This window comes from Trachypithecus francoisi, unplaced genomic scaffold, assembly GCF_009764315.1.
Source record: "Trachypithecus francoisi isolate TF-2019V2 unplaced genomic scaffold, Tfra_2.0 Lachesis_group3, whole genome shotgun sequence".
In the NCBI taxonomy this organism is placed as follows: Eukaryota; Metazoa; Chordata; class Mammalia; order Primates; family Cercopithecidae; genus Trachypithecus; species Trachypithecus francoisi.
The window spans coordinates 112,153,709-112,173,167 of NW_022681468.1; the positions used below are offsets into that span (position 1 = coordinate 112,153,709).

General features: G+C 35.2%; 1 protein-coding gene across 8 annotated transcripts in view; it reads left to right on the forward strand.

The window, feature by feature from the left end:
• The window catches only part of SCAPER (S-phase cyclin A associated protein in the ER), a 589,310-nt gene that overhangs the window by 170,760 nt on the left and 399,091 nt on the right, over window positions 1–19,459 (forward strand). For all 8 annotated transcript variants that reach the window (XM_033189309.1, XM_033189313.1, XM_033189315.1 and 5 more), the window contains exon 15: window positions 1,673–1,813. In XM_033189309.1, coding sequence (XP_033045200.1) covers window positions 1,673–1,813 — 141 coding nt within the window. The remainder of the gene's footprint in view (window positions 1–1,672; window positions 1,814–19,459) is intronic.

Here is a 19,459-nt window from a genome sequence, read left to right on the forward strand (position 1 = left end):
AACCAGGTGGCTTAGATCACTGGGCACCATCTCAGAGGCTCCATACTACAAGTACCTAACACAGCATGATGAAAGATGTATGGCCACTATATTGTAATTACAGGTGAACTCTTGTTACCTTCTGGTATTAGAAAAGAGTATAAATAGTCATAGGTTAAGCATATTATTTGGATTACTTTTAGTGTGTAGTTTAAATTTGGGAGAAATAGTTGGACCACATAATTTGAATATTCATAAAAGTACGTTAGGTAGTGCAAGATTCTGTTGAGTACGGTGTAAAGTTGACTAGGACTATAAGAAAATTCTTTGAGTTTTATTTTTACTTGAATCTCAATAATTTGTCATGTAAATGAATAGATTAGATATGAAAAGCAGTCTCTTGTGGAGTTCTACAAGAGTCAGTGTATTATTTTAATTTTAGCTTAAGAGAAGTGCTCTAGCACAATCACAATTCTTCTCTTATTGTGTTTTTAAATACCAGCACAATTATAGTATATTTTCTTTTATCTAAACGTGATCTCCAAGTATTCATGCAAGAAAATCATTGATTAGTGAAAGTATACAAGACTTTAGATGTGTTCTGGTTATTTTCTCATCAATGTAGGTATCCCTTAAATTAATTTTAATGGCAATTTTCATCTTCCATTTGTATGATGGATTATTGTTTTCAACAGTGTTTCACATGAGTGATGTCGTCACATCACCACAATAACTCTATGATGTACACAAGGCAGGTACTAAACCTCATTTTATAGATGTAAAAACAATCTAGGAGAGGCTAAGTGTTGTTTCCAGTGTTACGCAACCAATAATTTGCAGAGCTGAGGCTTTAAGGACATGTCATCTGGCTCTTCATGTACTGCTGTTTTTGTATCATACTTTTTTGGATGGTTCAACACAATTATTGAGAGAAACAACTCAATTAAAATTTTAGGTTTTTTCCACTCATATTGACCCATCTTCTGATTTTCTATAATTTATTCTCATGGTGCTGAATCTTATTTCCTAGATCACAGAACAAGCTTTTACTTCTTCCGTTTGAGGTTGTTTTAAGGAATTAAAAATTTAAGGGTTAATTTCTTAAAAGAACATCAAGTAGCAATTATTATGTCTATATTTTTTGTAGGTGAAACCCTCTCTGTTCCTTCAGAGAATGTTTCTTACGCAAATAATGTGATTTGTTAGATGTCATTTTTCAATTTCTAGGATAAAATTACTTATTTTTCTTGAATGTGGGTTACATCATAGAGATGTTAATGTTTATAAGGTTAAATATACACTACATTCATTTTAAACATACTCATGATAACAGTACAAGAATAATGCAAATATTTCTGTAGAGGCATGTCTAAGCCACTGTTCTGAGAGTTTTATGAACCTTCAAATAGTCCTGTGAGTTAGGTAATATTATTATTTTTATTTCCTGTTTAGAGATAAGGAAACTGAGACATAGGCTAAAAAAGTTGTCTAGATTATACAGCTAGTAAGTGGCCTGTGTAGATTATGAATTCAGGTAGTCTGGCCTCATAGTCCCCATCCTTAATTGTTAGTCATATTGCTGCACATTTTTCCACACTTAGAGTTTGTATTTCATAAGCCATTTATTTATTAGTACTTCATTTAAATGATTGTATATATTGAAATTAAGGATGTGATAATTCACTATACGCAGGAGAAGGATGTCCGGAAGTGGAAGGAAGAATTACTAGATCAACGACGCAGGATGATGGAAGAAAAATTACTTCATGCTGAGTTTAAGCGAGAAGTGCAATTACAAGCAATTGTGAAGAAAGCACAAGAAGAAGAAGCTAAGGTATATCATAAGAGCTTTAAATGTTAACTACCCAAGTACTTTTTTCAGTTGTTATATAATAGTAATAGAAGATAATGTTTATCCAGTGTTTATTCTGTTCTAGGATAACAGCATTTTACAGGCTCATTTAAAACTTACGAGGTGCAATATTTTATCCCTTTGATAATTCTGTGAGCCATCTATTATTATTTTTACAACCCTATAAAGGTATAATTGATAGAGAATAAGCAGCACATAATCTAAATTATTCCATTGATGAGTTTTGACATGTATTATATCCTTGAAACTATCAGTACAATGAACATAATATACAATTCCTCTTTGTAATTCATTCATTCAACTCTATTATCTAATTACTGATCTGCTTTCTATCAGTATAAATGTTTGCATTTTCTAGAACTTATATGTGTGGAATCATACATTATCTATTATTTTCTCTGGCTTTCCCTCATAATAGTTATTTGGAACTTCATCCATCCTGTTGTGTGTGTGAATAATTCCTTCCTTTTTATTGCTGAGTCATTCCTTCCATTTCTTTACATACGGAAATACCGTAATTTGTTAACCCAGTCACTTGTTGATGGACATGTGTTTTCTTTCTTGTTGTTGTTGTCTTTGTTTTTGTTTATTTTTTTATTATACTTTAAGTTCTCGGGTACATGTGCATAACGTGCAGGTTTGTTACATATGTATACTTGTGCCATGTTGGTGTGCTGTGCCCATCAACTCGTCAGCACCCATCAATTCATCATTTATATCATGTATAACTCCCAATGCAATCCCTCCCCCCTCCCCCCTCCCCATGATAGACCCCAGTGTGTGATGTTCCCCTTCCCAAGTCCAAGTGATCTCATTGTTCAATTCCCACCTATGAGTGAGAACATGCGATGTTTGGTTTTCTGTTCTTGTGATAGTTTGCTAAGAATGATGGTTTCCAGCTGCATCCATGTCCCTACAAAGGACGCAAACTCATCCTTTTTTATGGCTGCATAGTATTCCATGGTGTATATGTGCCACATTTTCTTAATCCAGTCTGTCACAGATGGACATTTGGACATTGGACATCCAAGTCTTTGCTATTGTGAATAGTGCCACAATAAACATACGTGTGCATGTGTCTCTGTAGTAGAATAATTTATAATCCTTTGGGTATATACCCAGTAGTGGGATGGCTGGGTCATGGTACATCTAGTTCTAGATCCTTGAGGAATCGCCATACTGTTTTCCATAATGGTTGAACTAGTTTACAATCCCACCAACAGTGTAAAAGTGTTCCTATTTCTCCACATCCTCTCCAACACCTGTTGTTTCCTGACTTTTTAATGATTGCCATTCTAACTGGTGTGAGATGGTATCTCATTGTGGTTTTGATTTGCATTTCTCTGATGGCGAGTGATGATGAGCATTTTTTCATGTGTCTGTTGGCTGTATGAATGTCTTCTTTTGAGAAATGTCTGTTCATATCCTTTCCCCACTTTTTGATGGGGTTGTTTGTTTTTTTCTTGTATATTTGTTTGAGTTCTTTGTAGATTCTGGATATTAGCCCTTTGTCAGATGAGTAGATTGCAAAAATTTTCTCCCATTCTGTAGGTTGCCTGTTCACTCTGATGGTAGTTTCTTTAGCTGTGCAGAAGCTCTTTAGTTTAATGAGATCCCATTTGTCAATTTTGGCTTTTGCTGCCGTTGCTTTTGGTGTTTTAGACATGAAGTCCTTGCCCATGCCTATGTCCTGAATGGTACTACCTAGATTTTCTTCTAGGGTTTTTATGGTATTAGGTCTAACATTTAAGTCTCTAATCCATCTTGAATTAATCTTCGTATAAGGAGTAAGGAAAGGATCCAGTTTCAGCTTTCTACTTATGGCTAGCCAATTATCCCAGCACCATTTATTAAATAGGGAATCCTTTCCCCATTTCTTGTTTCTCTCAGGTTTGTCAAAGATCAGATGGCTGTAGATGTGTGGTATTATGTCTGAGGACTCTGTTCTGTTCCATTGGTCTATATCTCTGTTTTGGTACCAGTACCATGCTGTTTTGGTTACTGTAGCCTTGTAGTATAGTTTGAAGTCAGGTAGCGTGACGCCTCCAGCTTTGTTCTTTTGACTTAGGATTGTCTTGGCAATGCGGGCTCTTTTTGGGTTCCATATGAACTTTAAAGCAGTTCTTTCCAATTCTGTGAAGAAAGTCATTGGTAGCTTGATGGGGATGGCATTGAATCTATAAATAACCTTGGGCAGTATGGCCATTTTCACGATATTGATTCTTCCTATCCATGAGCATGGTATGTTCTTCCATTTGTTTGTGTCCTCTTTGATTTCACTGAGCAGTGGTTTGTAGTTCTCCTTGAAGAGGTCCTTTACATCCCTTGTAAGCTGGATTCCTAGGTATTTTATTCTCTTTGAAGCAATTGTGAATGGAAGTTCATTCCTGATTTGGCTCTCTGTTTGTGTGTTACTGGTGTATAAGAATGCTTGTGATTTTTGCACATTAATTTTGTATCCTGAGACTTTGCTGAAGTTGCTTATCAGCTTAAGGAGATTTTGGGCTGAGACAATGGGGTTTTCTAAATATACAATCATGTCATCTGCAAACAGGGACAATTTGACTTCTTCTTTTCCTAACTGGATACCCTTGATTTCTTTCTCTTGCCTGATTGCCCTAGCCAGAACTTCCAACACTATGTTGAATAGGAGTGGTGAGAGAGGGCATCCCTGTCTTGTGCCAGTTTTCAAAGGGAATTTTTCCAGTTTTTGCCCATTCAGCATGATATTGGCTGTGGGTTTGTCATAAATAGCTCTTATTATTTTGAGGTACGTTCCATCAATACCGAATTTATTGAGCGTTTTTAGCGTGAAGGGCTGTTGAATTTTGTCAAAAGCCTTTTCTGCATCTATTGAGATAATCATGTGGTTCTGGTCTTTGGTTCTGTTTATATGCTGGATTACGTTTATTGATTTGCGAATGTTGAACCAGCCTTGCATCCCAGGGATGAAGCCCACTTGATCATGGTGGATAAGCTTTTTGATGTGCTGCTGAATCCGGTTTGCCAGTATTTTATTGAGGATTTTTGCATCGATGTTCATCAGGGATATTGGTCTAAAATTCTCTTTTTTTGTTGTGTCTCTGCCAGGCTTTGGTATCAGGATGATGTTGGCCTCATAAAAAGAGTTAGGGAGGATTCCCTCTTTTTCTATTGATTGGAATAGTTTCAGAAGGAATGGTACCAGCTCCTCCTTATACCTCTGGTAGAATTCCGCTGTGAATCCATCTGGTCCTGGACTTTTTTTGGTGGGTAGGCTATTATTGTTGCCTCAATTTCAGAGCCTGCTATTGGTCTATTCAGGGATTCAACTTCTTCCTGGTTTAGTCTTGGGAGAGTGTAAGTGTCCAGGAAATTATCCATTTCTTCTAGATTTTCTAGTTGATTTGCGTAGAGGTGTTTATAGTATTCTCTGATGGTAGTTTGTATTTCTGTGGGGTCGGTGGTGATATCCCCTTTATCATTTTTTATTGCGTCTATTTGATTCTTCTCTCTTTTCTTCTTTATTAGTCTTGCTAGCGGTCTGTCAATTTTGTTGATCTTTTCAGAAAACCAACTCCTGGATTCATTGATTTTTTTGGAGGGTTTTTTGTGACTCTATCTCCTTCAGTTCTGCTCTGATCTTAGTTATTTCTTGCCTTCTGCTAGCTTTTGAATGTGTTTGCTCTTGCCTCTCTAGTTCTTTTAATTGTGATGTTAGAGTGTCAATTTTAGATCTTTCCTGCTTTCTTTTGTGGACATTTAGTGCTATTAATTTCCCTCTACACAGACATGTGTTTTCTTTCCAGTTTTTTTCTATTACAAATATAGCGTCTGTGGCAATTCATGTATATGTCTTCGTGCAGATGTGTACTTTCATTTTTATTTTCTAAAAACCTAGGAGTGGATTAGTATAGCATCTTACAATAGGTTCATGTTTAAGTTTTACACATGGTTTTCCATTCCTACCAGTAGTGAATGAGAGTTCTAGTTGTGCTATATTCTGACCAGCACTTGACACAGTTACACATTTTAATTTCAGTAATTTTTAAAATATGTGTATAGAGTCTAATCTTTTTCCTTTTTTTGTGGGAAAAACATAATGTAATATTTATCATCTGAATCAGTGTTAAGTATACAGTTCAGTGGTTTTAATGCATTTATGTTATGCAGTCATCACCACCATGTATCTCCATTAGTCTTTTTCATCTTGTAAAACTGAAACTCTGTGCTCATTAACTCCTCATTCTCACCACCAGCCCCTGGCAATCATCATTCTACTTTCTAGATCTGTGATTTTGACTACTCTAAGTGCTTCTTATAAATGGAATGATATGATATAATTTTATCTTTTTGTGACTGGCTTATTTCATTTAGCATTAGGTCTTCAATGTTATAGCATATGTTAGAATTTCCATCCCTTTTCAGGCTGAGTAATTTTCCATTGTATGTATATACCACATTTTGCTTATCCGTTCATATCTCAATGGACATTTGAATTATTACTACACTTTAGCTATTGTGAACAGTGCTGTTGTAAATATGGGTGTACAAATAACTCTCGAGTCCCTGCTTTGGATTCTTTTGGGTATATACCCAGAATTGGAAAGTCTGGATCTTATGGTAATTCTATTTTTAATTTTTTGAGGAATCACCATGCTGTTTTCTACATGTAGTTCACCATTTTTACATTCCCATCAGTAGTGCACAAGGGTTCCAGTTATTCCATATCCTCTCTAACTTCCATCATTTTGTTTTTGTGATAGTAGTCATTCTGATGTGTGTTATTTGGTGTCTCGTTGTAGTTTTGATTTGCATTTCTCTAATGATTAGTGATGTTGGGCATCTTTTCATGTGCCTATTGGCCATTTGTATATCCTCTTTGGAGAAATGTCTATTAAAGTCATTTGCCCATTTTTGAATTGTTTGTTTTTTTGTTGTGGAGTTTTAAGACTTCTTCATATATTCTTGATATCAATTTGTTTTTAAATCAAAGATATGATTTGCAAATGTTTTCTCCCATTCTGTGGGTTGCATTTTTACTTTGACAGTAGCATCTTTTGACATGCAAAATATTTTAGTTTTCACAAAGTCCAATTTGTCTGTTTTCTTCTTTTGTTGCCTGTGACTTTGGTGTCATATCCAATAAATCATTGCAAAATCTAGTGTCATGACACTTTGATCCTGTGTCTTCTAAGAGTTTTATAGCTTTAGATCTTACGTTTAGGTAATTGATCCATTTTGAGTTAATTTCAGTATATGGAGTTAGATAAAGGTTTAGCTTGATTCTTTTGCATGTGACTGTCAAGTTTTCCCATTGCCATTTGCTGAAAAGACTGTTCTTTGTCCATTAAATTGTCTTGGCACCCTTGTCAAAAATCATTTGACTGTATCTGTGAGGGTCTATTTCTTATCTCCCTGTTCTATTCCATAGGTCTGTATGTTTGTTTTAGTGCTAGTGCTATACTGTTTTGATGTTTGTAGTTTTGTTTTAAGTTTTGAAATTAGGAAGTGTGAATCATCCAATTTGTTGTTCTTTTTAAAGATTGTTTTGGTTATTTGGGGTCCCTTGAGATTCCATATGAATTTTAGGGTGGACTTTTTTGTTCCTGCATAGTCATCATTGGGATTTTGATAGAGATTGCATTGAATCTATAGATCACTTTGTGTATTGTTGATGTCTTAACAATTTTAAGTGTTCTGGTTCATGATCATGGGATGATTTTTTATTTATTTTTGTTGTCTTTAATTTTTCAACAATGTTTGTACTTTTTATTGTATGTATCTTTTGCCTCCTTGGTTAATTACTAAGTATTTTATTATTTTTGATGCTATTGTTAATGGGATTGTTTTCATAATCTCCTTTTCAGATTGTTCCTTGTTAGTGTATAGAAGTGCAATTGATTTTTGTGTGTTGACTTTGTATCCTGCTTCTTTACTGAGTTTTTATTAGTTCTTTTTTTTTTTTTTTTGAGACGGAGTCTCGCTCTGCTGCCCAGGCTGGAGTGCAGTGGCCGGATCTCAGCTCACTGCAAGCTCCGCCTCCCGGGTTCACGCCATTCTCCTGCCTCAGCCTCCCGAGTAGCTGGGACTATAGGCGCCCGCCACGTCGCCCGGCTAGTTTTTTTTTTGTATTTATTTTTAGTAGAGACGGGGTTTCACCGTGTTAGCCAGGATGGTCTCGATCTCCTGACCTGGTGATCCGCCCGTCTCGGCCTCCCAAAGTGCTGGGATTACAGGCTTGAGCCACCGCGCCCGGCCGAGTTTTTATTAGTTCTAACAGTTTTTGTTTGGTGGAATCTGTGTTTTCTACATATAAATTCATATCATCTGTGAACAAAGATAATCTTACTATTTTCTAAATTTGGACACTATTTCTTTTACTTTACTAATTTTTCTGGCTTGAATTTCTAGTGCTACTTTAAATAGAAGTGGTGAAAGCAGCCAGGCACAGTGGCTCACACCTGTAATCCCAGCATTTTGGGAGGCCGAGACGGGCAGATCACGAGGTCAGGAGATTGAGACCATCCTGGCTAACACAGTGAAACTCCGTCCCTACTAAATATACAAAAAATTAGCTGGGCGTGGTGGCGGGTGCCTGTAGTCCCAGCTACTTGGGAGGCTGAGGCAGGAGAATGGCGTGAACTCGGGAAGTGGAGCTTGCAGTGAGCCTAGATCGCGCCACTGCACTCCAGCCTTGGTGACAGAGCGAGACTCCGTCTCAATAAAAAAAAGTGGTGAAAGCAGGTATCTTTATCTTGTTTCTGATAGCAGAGTAAAAGCTCTCAGTCTTTTACCATTGAGTATGATATTTGTTGAGGTTTTTTCATATATCGCTTTTGAGTTTGTTCTGTTCCTAGTTTGTTGTTTTTGTCATGAAAAATGTTTAATTGTTATATGTTTTCTTGTGCATCAATTGAGACTGTATGTTTTTTTCCTCTTTAATTCTGTTAATATGTTATATTACATTGGTCAGTTTCCATATGTCGAACCCTTCCAGGAATAAATCCTACTTGGTCATGGTGTATAATTCTTTTAATATGCTTTACTAGTATTTTGTTGAGAGTTTTTGCATTAATATTGATAAAGGGTATTGGTCTATAGTTTTTTCCTTTTAGTTTCCGTCTGGTTTTGGTATCAGGGTAATGTTGGCCCCATAGAATGAGTTAGGATGTATTCCCTACTCTTCAGTTGTTTGTAGTTTGAGAAGGCTTGGTGTTAGTTCTTTAAGTGTTTGGTAGAATTCACCCATGAAGCCATCAGGTCCAGGGATTTTCTTAGGAGATTTCTAAATTACTGATCAATGTCCTTACTAGTTACAGGTCTAATTCATGTTTTCTAAATTTTTTTGATTTGATTTTTTAGGTTTTGTATTTGTGTGTATTACGAGTTATGGTTGAGATTTTTTTTTCATGTGGGTATGTACTGTTCCAGCACCAGTTGTTTAAGACTGTTCTTTTTACATTGAATTGCTTTAATAACATTGTTGAAAATGAATTGGCCATGAATATGTGAGTTTTCTTTCTAACTTGATTCTGTTTCCTTTATCTCTGTGCCTGTTTTTATATCAGTACCACTCTATCTTGATTATTGTACCTTTATAATAAATTGAAATCAGGAAGTACACGTCCGTAAGCTTTGTTGTTTTTTTCCGAGCTATTTCGGCTATTTTAGATCCTTTGTATTCCGTATAAATTACAGGATCAGCTTTTGAATTTCTACAAAGATATTTTTTAAAGCCTATCTGGGTTTAAAATGGGTTTGCATTGAATTTATAGATTAATTTGGGGGAGAATTGACATCTTAATGATATTGAGCATTTCCATGAACATGATATATATCTCAACTTATTTAGATTCTTGCCTTTGCATCTATTTTGTGAAATTTATCTATAGTTCATATGTTTGATGGTATATTCAATGATTTTTTTCTGTTTATTGCTAACATATAGCAGTGCAGTTGATTTCTGTATATGTACCTTGTATTTTACAACCTTGCTAATAAACTCACTTATTAGGTCTATTGTTATTTCTTTGTTTCCAGTCTGTATGTTTTTTATTTTTTATCTCCTTTTATTGCAATGGCCAGGACTACTACAGTGTTGAGAGTTGTGAAGAGAGCTGACATCTTTCCTTGTTCCCAATCTCAGGGGAAAAGCATTTACTCTTCACCATTAAGTATGATATTAGCTATAGATATTTCATAGATGTTTGTTATCAAATTGAGGAAATTTCTTTCTAGTCTTAGTTTACTGAAAATCTTTACCATGATTGGACTTTAAAATTGTTCACATGGTGTTTTGTCAATTAAGATACAATTAAAAATTTTTTTAATGATGAATTTCACTGGTTGATTTTCATATATTAAATCAACTGTGCATTTCTGGGATAAACCTCATGTAGTCATAGTATATTATCATCTTTATATATTGGTGAATTTTACTTGATAAAATTTTAGGAATTTTTGCATCAGTGTTCATAACCAAGGGTGTTCTATAGTTTCTTTTCTTTAATGTCTTTGTTTTTGGTAACAGGATATGCTGGCTTTGTAAAGTGATTTAGGAAGGCTTCCATTATCTTCAGTTTTTTTAGAGTTGTTTGTGTAGAATTGGTACAATTTATTGTTTAACTTTTTTTTTTTTTGGAAAATCCACCAAGGAAACTATCTGGATCTGGGGTTTTCTTTGTGGGAGGGTTTTTGCCTAAAAGTTTTATTTCTTTAATTTATGTAGAGCTATTCCTAATATCTGTTTCTATTATATAATTTGTGTCACTGAAGAAATTTATCTATTCCCCAAAGATTAATACTTTAGAGCATCTTTTCATGTACTTTTTGGCCATTTGTATATCTTCTTGGAAAAAAATCTCTGTTCAAAATCCTTTGCTCACTTTTTACCTGGGCAGTTCATCTTTTTGTTGTTTAGTTATAAGAGTTCTTTATATGTTCTGGATACTAGATCCTTATGAAACTTGTGATTTGCAAATATTTTCTTTAATTTTGCATGTTGTCTTTTCACTTTCTTGATAATGTTCTTTTCATAAAAGTTTTTAATGTTGTCAAATTCCAATTTATTTATCTTTTTTGTTGCTTAGTTTTTGGTGCTAAGAAAGAATGATCAAATCTAAGATCATGAAGAGTTACCTCTTTGTTTTCTTCTAAGATTTTGTGGTTTTAGATTTTTATATTTAAATCATAAAAACATTTTGAATTAATTTTTGTGTGTGATCTGAGGTAGGGGTTCAACTTAATTCTTTTGCATAAGAAGATGCATATTTCCCAGCACCATTTGTTGAAGAGACAAACCCTCCCATTGGTCTGTCTCAGCCCATTTGTGTTGTGATAAAGGAATACTTGAGGCTGGGTAATTTATAAAGAAAAGAGGTTTATTTAGCTCACTATTCTGTAGGCTGTACAAGAAGCATGGCACCATCATCTCCTTCTGGTGAAGGCCTCAGGCTGACTCCACTGATGGCAGAAGGTGAAGGAGAGTCAGCATGTGCAGATCACATGGTGAAAGAGGAGGCAGTAAGACAGGATGGAGGTACCAGACTCTTATAAACAACCAGCTCTTGAGGGAACTTTTGCAGGAACTAATATAGCAGAGCTCAGCCCTTTCCCCTCATTAATCTATTCATGAGGGATCTGTTCCCATGACCCAAACACTTACCATTAGGCCTCTACCTCCAACATTGGCAATTAATGTTTCACATATTGATTACATATATATATATTTTTTTGCGACGGAGTCTCACTCTGTTGCCAGGCTAGAATGCAGTGGTGTGATCTTGGCTCACTGCAACCTCTACCTCCCGGGTTCAAGTGATTCTCCTGCCTCAGCCTACCAAGTAGCTGGGAGTACAGGTGCGCGCCACCACACCAGCTAATGTTTCTATTTTTTTTTTTTTTTTTTTTTTGAGGCGGAGTCTCGCTCTGTCGCCCGGACTGGAGTGCAGTGGCCGGATCTCAGCTCACTGCAAGCTCCACCTCCCGGGTTTACGCCATTCTCCTGCCTCAGCCTCCCGAGTAGCTGGGACTACAGGTGCCCGCCACCTCGCCCGGCTAGTTTTTTTGTATTTTTTAGTAGAGACGAGGTTTCACCGTGTCAGCCAGGATGGTCTCGATCTCCTGACCTCGTGATCCGCCCGTCTCGGCCTCCCAAAGTGCTGGGATTACAGGCTTGAGCCACCGCGCCCGGCCTAATGTTTGTATTTTTAGTAGATAGAAGGTTTCACCATTTTGACCAGGATGGTCTTGATCTCTTGACCTCGTGATCTGCCCGCCTCGGTCTCCCAAAGTGCTGGGATTACAGGTGTGAGCAACTACGCCCGGCCAGATCACATATTTCAACGTGTGATTTGAAGGGACAGACAGCAAACCATAGCAGTCTGTATGTCTGTCTTTATGCCAATACCACACTATTTTGATTACTGTAGCTTTTTAGTAAGCTTTGAAATGGAGCAATGAGTCTTCCAATTTTGTTATCCCTATCCCCACAGAACATGATGTACCAATGAAATGCACCTTGCAATTCCATGTGAATTGAGGTTTGGTTTTTCATATCTGCAAAAAAGCCCATTGGCATTGTGTTAGGGATTACATATCTTTATATCTCTTTGAGTAGTATTATCATCTTAATATTAGTCTTCCAATTTATGAACATGGAATTTCCTTCTATTTATTTGTCTTCTTTAATTTCTTTTAACATTGTTTTGTTTTCAACATACACGTATTTTACTGCTTTGTTTTAATTTATTCCTAAGTATTCTTTTGGATGCAATTATAAATGATATTGTTATCTTAATTTCATTTTTGATTATTCATTGCAAGTGTGTAGACATATAATCAATTTTTATGTATTGATCTTATGTCTTATAATCTTGTTTGAACTCCTACATTAGTTTTAATAGCTTTTTAGTGAATTCTTTAGGAGTTTTCATAAACAAGATCACGTAATCTGCAAATATAGTTGGTTTTGCTTTTGCTTTCCAGTTGGATGTCTTTGATTTCTTTTTCTTGTTTAATTGCTCTGGCTAGAACCTATAGTATATTGTTGAATAGAAGTAGTGAGACTACACATTCGTAGTAGTCTTGATCAGCAGGTGGTTGAATCCATGAATGCAGAGCATCAACTGTAAGGGAGTTCAGCATCTGCATTTTGGTATCCATGGTGGATCCTGGAATCAATCTCCAATGGATACTGAGAGACAACTATATGTCCTTTATTGGGCCAAGGAAGTTCATTTTTATTCATCGTTTGTTGAATGTTTTTATTATGAAGGGATATTGGATTTTGTCAAATGCTTCTTCTCCATCTATTGCTGTTACACTATATTTTTTGTCCTTCTTCTATTGATAATGGTGTATTACATTAATTGAATTTAGGTATTTCATATATTTGTCCAATTTTGTTAGTTGTTTAAAGTGCAAGGGTGAATCTCATCCTGTTACTTATGGCTGGAAGTGGAATTTCTGATGTATGTATTATTACTATTTTTATCTGTTTATTTTCGAGCAACAGTCTGTAGGTAGATTATTGATGATCATAAAGGCAGAATTAAAGCCAGATCTTTCTGGTTCCAAAGGTTCTGATTTTACCACTGTACTTATTATTTTAGTATTCTCATTTTGTGATATTTTATCATATGACATATACATTTTGACTTGTCTAATTGCTTAATATACTTACTTTCAATATGATTTTATTAAGCCAAAGTGACTCTTTTAAGCAAATTAACCTAATTGTTTGTCACAGTTTAAATAATTTCCATAGAGATGGGTGGTCAACTCCCTGGTATCTTTACATGAAGATATCAGCTACCATTTATAGTACTTTTAATTCTTTTTCTTAAAATTCCAACTTCTATTTTGGATACACAGGGTACATGTGCAGGTTTGTTCCATGGATATATTGCACCCAAGTAATGAACACAATACTCAATAGGTAGGTTTGTTTTGTTTTGTTTTGTTTTTTGAGATGGAGTCTCGCTCTGTCGCCCAGGCTGGAGTGCAGTGGCGCGATCTTGGCTCACTGACACAACTGCCTTCTGTGTTCAAGTGATTCTTCCGCCTCAGCCTCCCGAGTAGCGGTGATTACAAGCACAGGCCACCATGCCTGGCTGGCTAATTTTTTTTCTTTTTTTTTAGTAGACATGAGGTTTCACCATTTTGGCCAGGCTGGTCTTAAACTCCTAACCTCAGGTGATCCACCCATGTCAGACTCCCAAAGTGCTGGAATTACAGGCCAATAAGTAGTTTTTAATCCTTCTCTCCCTTCCCTCTCCACCTCTAGTAGTCTGCAGTATCTATTGTTCCCATGTTTATGTCCATATGTGCTTATTGTTTAGCTCCCACTTACAAATGAGAAAATTGTCCTTTGGTTTACTGTTCCTGCATTAATTCACTTAGGATTATGACCTTCAGTTCCATCCATGTTGTTGCAAAGGATACAGTTTCATTCTTTTTTTGGTTGCATAGTATTCCATGGTGTATATGTACCACATTTTTTAAATCCAGTCTATAGATGGGCACTATTGATGGACTCCTGGGTTTGCTATTGTGAATAGCATGGCAGTGCTATTGTCCATGTCTTTGTTATTGTGAATAGCATGGCAGTGAACATACGACTGCATGTGTCTTTTTGGTATAATAATTTGCTTTCCAGTGGATAGATCCCCAGTAATGGAATTTCTGGGTCAAATGGTAGTTGTGTTTTAAGTTTTTTGAGAAATTGCCATACTGCCTTCCACAGTGGCTGAACTAATTTACATTCCCACCAACAGTGTATAAGCATTCCCTTTTCTCTGTAGCCTTGCCAGCATCTCGTTTTTTAACTTTTTAATGATAGCCATTCTGACTGGTGTGAGATGGCCTCTCATTGTGATTTTGATTTATATTTATCTGATGCTTAGTGATGCTAAGAATTTTTTCATGTTAGTTGGACACTTGTATGTCTTTTGAGAAATGTCAGTTCATGTCTTTTGCTCATTTTTAAAAATGAGGTTGTTTTTTGCTTGTTGATTTAAGTTCCTTATAGATCCTGGATATTAGACTTTGTTAGATACATTGTTTACAAATATTGTTTCCCATTCTGTAGGTTGTCTGTTTACTCTGTTGAATGTTTCTTTGGCTGTGCAGAAGATTTTTAGCTTAATTAGGGCCTACTTGTCAACGTTTGTTTTTGTTCCAATTACTTTTGGAGATATTGCCTTGTCAAGCAGATGTCAAGAAGGGTATTTCCTAGGTTTTCTTCTAGGATTTTTATAGTTTGAGGCCTTACATTTAAATCTTTAATCCATCTTAAGTCAATTTTTATATGTAGTTAAAAATAAGGGTCTAGTTTTGTCGTTCTGCATATAGTTAATAAGTTATCCTAGTGCCATTTATTGAAGGAGTCCTTTTCCCATTGCTTGTTTTTGTTGGCCTTGTTGGAGATCAGATGGTTGGAGGTGTGCAGCTTTATTTCTGAATTTTCTGTTCTGTTCCATTGGTCTATGTGTCTGTTTTGTACCAGTACCATGCTATTCTGTTCACTGTAGCCTTGTGGCATAGTTTGAAGTCGGGTAATGTGATGCCTCAAGCTTTGTTCCTTTTGCTTACTATTGCTTTGGCTATTGGGGCTCTTTTTTGGTTCCATACGAATTTTAGAATAGTTTTTTTTTCTCTAATTTTGTGAAGAATGCCATTGTGGTTTGATAGGATAGCATCAAATCTATAAATTGCTTATGGCCATTTTAATGATACTGATTCTTCTAATACAGTGCATGGGATGTTTTTCTGTTTGTGTCATCTCTGATTTTTTTTCAGCAGTGTTTTGTCATTCTCCTTGTTGAGTTCTTCCACCTCTTTGGTTAGCTGTATTTTCCTAGGTATGTCATTTTCTTTGACTATTTTATCTTATTGTGTTCTTGATTTGACTCTTTGCCTGGGCATTATTGGTGTATAGAAATGCTACTGATTTTTGTACATTGATTTTTATATCCTGAAACCTTGCCAGAATAGCTTATCAGTTCCAGTAGCCTTTTGGCAGAATAATTAATGGTAAGTGAATTAAGAGTCTGTACTAAAATTCTTGCTAATATGAAATACTGTTTTAAAACCTTGCTACCACTTGCTCACCTATTGGTGCTCTTGATTGTCACAGTTTTCAGTTCAATAAACTGAAATCCTGTCTGGACATGTATTCCATTTATGCAAAGAAAATAGGCAATGTATATTTTTTTCTTAATCAAAAGTATTTTTTATTATCATAGTGAAGACTGAAGTCTCTTGAGTTAGACAAATTTGAATTTAGGTTCTCACTCTACCACTTAGTAGCTGAATAGCCTTAGGTATTATTTTACCTCTCTGAGCCTATTTGTTCATCTTTAAAATGGGAATAATTTTACCTACATCTCAATTACTGTAAGTATTAAGTTAGATTATGCATGTTGTGAAGCAGGTAATGTCATCTTTGGTATAACAAAAGCACTTAGTAAAATATTAGAATTATAGAAGAAATATTCTACTACTTAATTTTTTCTGAAGTCTCTCATGTATTTCTGTTGTTCTGTTACTAATCAGAAAGTATTAATAATCCAGTGATTTTTTTTAAATTTAAATTTTACTGTAAGAGTACTTTCCTTGAGAACATGTACCATTTTAGACCTGTTACATGCTCAAGATGATTTTTTTTCCCTGTATGCTTTCTATGAGTCCTTGGGGTAAATTAATGGCCATTTCAAATCTTTTAGTTCTTAGGCAGGTAGATGGTTGAAAATAAATTAGCAAGTATTCAGTTGATGGTGATTAATATTGCAGCCTGAGTTATTCAGAACCTGATTTTATATTAGATCATAGTCCATTATTTAATAGTCTAATATTGACTTTCATTTTCAGTTTCTTAATGGCCTCATTGACTCATTTTCAGTTGCAACATGTCTAGTAGTAATTACCATTTCTTTTTTTTCTTTTTTTTTTTTGAGGAAAAGACACCTGTTTCTTACTGCTTGTGCTGTGGGTCCTATTTTTGTCCTCTTTGCTGCTCTTGGAATTGTTTTTTTTATCAGTTAAATTCTTGTCCTTTGCTTTATTACTCGAGATTGCCTACTTTTGTACACCTATTGTATAGATTACCTATTTTGTATTTTTTGTAAATCCCCGAATTTCTGAGAAATAGTGGTCTGAGCTTGTTTCTACTACCTCATCACCCACGTCTTCCTTAATTCCTTGTATCATTTTCCCCTTTTTGCAACTGTATTTGCCTTTGAGAATATTTCTCTGTTTTCACTGAGTTTAAAAGACTTTTCTGAGTCACTTCATATGAACACCATCAGGCACCTTTTTCTAGAAAACTTCTGCACTATCTTAATTTTCTCTGTACTCTCTATAACCAGTCCTTCACTGTTTTCCCTTCTTTATTTTGTCAGTTAAATGTAACTGAAAAATGAAGTTTCACTTCACTTACTCTTCTTCTTTAGTATCACAGTCACTACCATTGCTTCAGCTGTCTTCTCTGCAGTGATTTCTAAATCTGAATCTTTAGCCCTACCTTCAACTGAGCTGTAGACTCAGTTGCCGCTTGTTTGGTGCTTGTATCCAGTGGAACTCATCAGCTCGCCATCTCCTTTATCCCAAACCAACTGCTTTACTGAAGTCTATATTTCAGATAATGATAATAATAGCTAGTCACCCATTAACCTAGATTTGGAAAACTTGTATTCATTTACTTCATTTCACTTTTTAATCTCTTTTTGACAACTTTTTGTGTATAAGCCAGAAAGATAAGCTAATTTTTTCTGACATCTTCTTTGGAGTCATATGTATACATACACCTGCAGTTCTCTAACTCTGTAGGCACCTACATTTTCCATTGCGGCTTCCACCGGTTTACTTTTATCTCCCTCCTAAATATTTACAGTTGATATTCTTCCCTTTTGTTCCTCCTCCCTCCAAATTAATCTTTTTGGAGGGTATTGTAATGCCTGTCAGTCCAAAAACCTTGAGGGACTTTTCATGGTCTTCAAGCCTAAGTATAAATCCATTACTCTAGATTTCTTTAATATTATATTGTATTTAAAATAGTGGCCATATTTTTATTTTAAAAGTGATTCATTTTTATTTTGAAGAGTTTAAGCAATATAGCAAAGGAAACTCAATCCCATCCTCAGAGATAGCCACCATTAACATTAGGTAGACACTGTTTCAGACATTTTCCTGTTATTATATTCAGATTGCATGAATGGATAATCATAAAATAGAATTATGCTATACATGAGACTTCTTAGTAAGATGTAGTAATCTTTATTTTAGTTCCATTTTAAGGGAAGGAGATGAAGTAGAAGTAAAATTGAGGGAATTCTTGAGTTTGTCGTATTTGTTTATCACAAGAAGAATTCATTCTCATATGAATTTTTTGAGATAATATTATGAAACGTATTGAGAGTTTGGAGTTGTATTTATCCAATTTCATTTTAATTTCTGAACATTTTTAGGGAAACCTTGCTGAAAAGAGATGAGAAAATTACCACTCATTTATTATCCTAATCTTTCCACAATAATTATTCATAGTTTTATTATTTTTCTCTTGTTAAAGTTTATCAAATTTACATTTTCCTCTGTAACTTTAAATTCCTCAGTTTAGTTTTCCTTGTATATATAAATCAACTCATTGTTTACTAGTTCTTCATTTGAGTTGTTTTATCTTTTGGTTTGCTGGATTTTATTAAGAAAAAAACTTTTTTCTAGGAAAAGCTCATATATGCTCTGTTCCTTGAGTTCTTACATATTTTAGGCCTGTGGCATTTCTGTCTGAATTATATCTTGGTTCAAGATCATATTTATGATTCACAGTATCTCTCCTTCAGAACTTCGTAGACATTATTCCGTTATCTTAGTTATTTCTGTGGGGAAGCCTGAATCCACACTGATTTTTCTTTCTTGTAGGTGACTTACATTTACTGCATGGAAGCTTGAAAAATTATTGTTCTTTCTTAATGTTTTATGATTTAATAAGGATATTCTTGATGGTGATGTTCTGAGTCAATTTTATATGAAGTAATGTAAGCTCTCTTAATCTTTAAACATTTCCTGTATTTTATGTTGGAATATTTTCTGTTGCTTTTCTTAACTACATAGATCCTATTTATCTTTATCTTTATATTAGGTCATTTTGCCATGTTCTCTATATTCAAGGCTTATTATCCATTCATCTTCACTGTAAAAGTCTACAATACCTGTGATTATCAAAAGTTTTTCCTCTAGAAGTAATTTCTTTGTTTTAATAGAGACAGGGTCTCACTCTGTCACCCAGGCTGGAGTGCAGTGGCATGATCATAGTTCACTACAGCCTTGAACTCCTGGTCTCAAGTGATCTTACTGAGTCAGCCTTTTGAGTGGCTGGGACTATAGGCATGTGCCACAAAATTTGACTTATTTTTTAAATTTGTTGTAGAGATGGAGGTCTTGCTATGTTGCCCAGGCTGGTCTCGAACTCCTGGCCACAAGTGATCCTCCTGCTTTGGCCTCGGGATTACAGATGTGAGCAGCTGTACCTGGCCCATTATTTGGAGTTGATTTTACAATATCCTTGTTCTGTTCCATGCATTTTCTAATTTAAGGAATTCTGTGATAGTGTTACTTTTGCACTCTGTT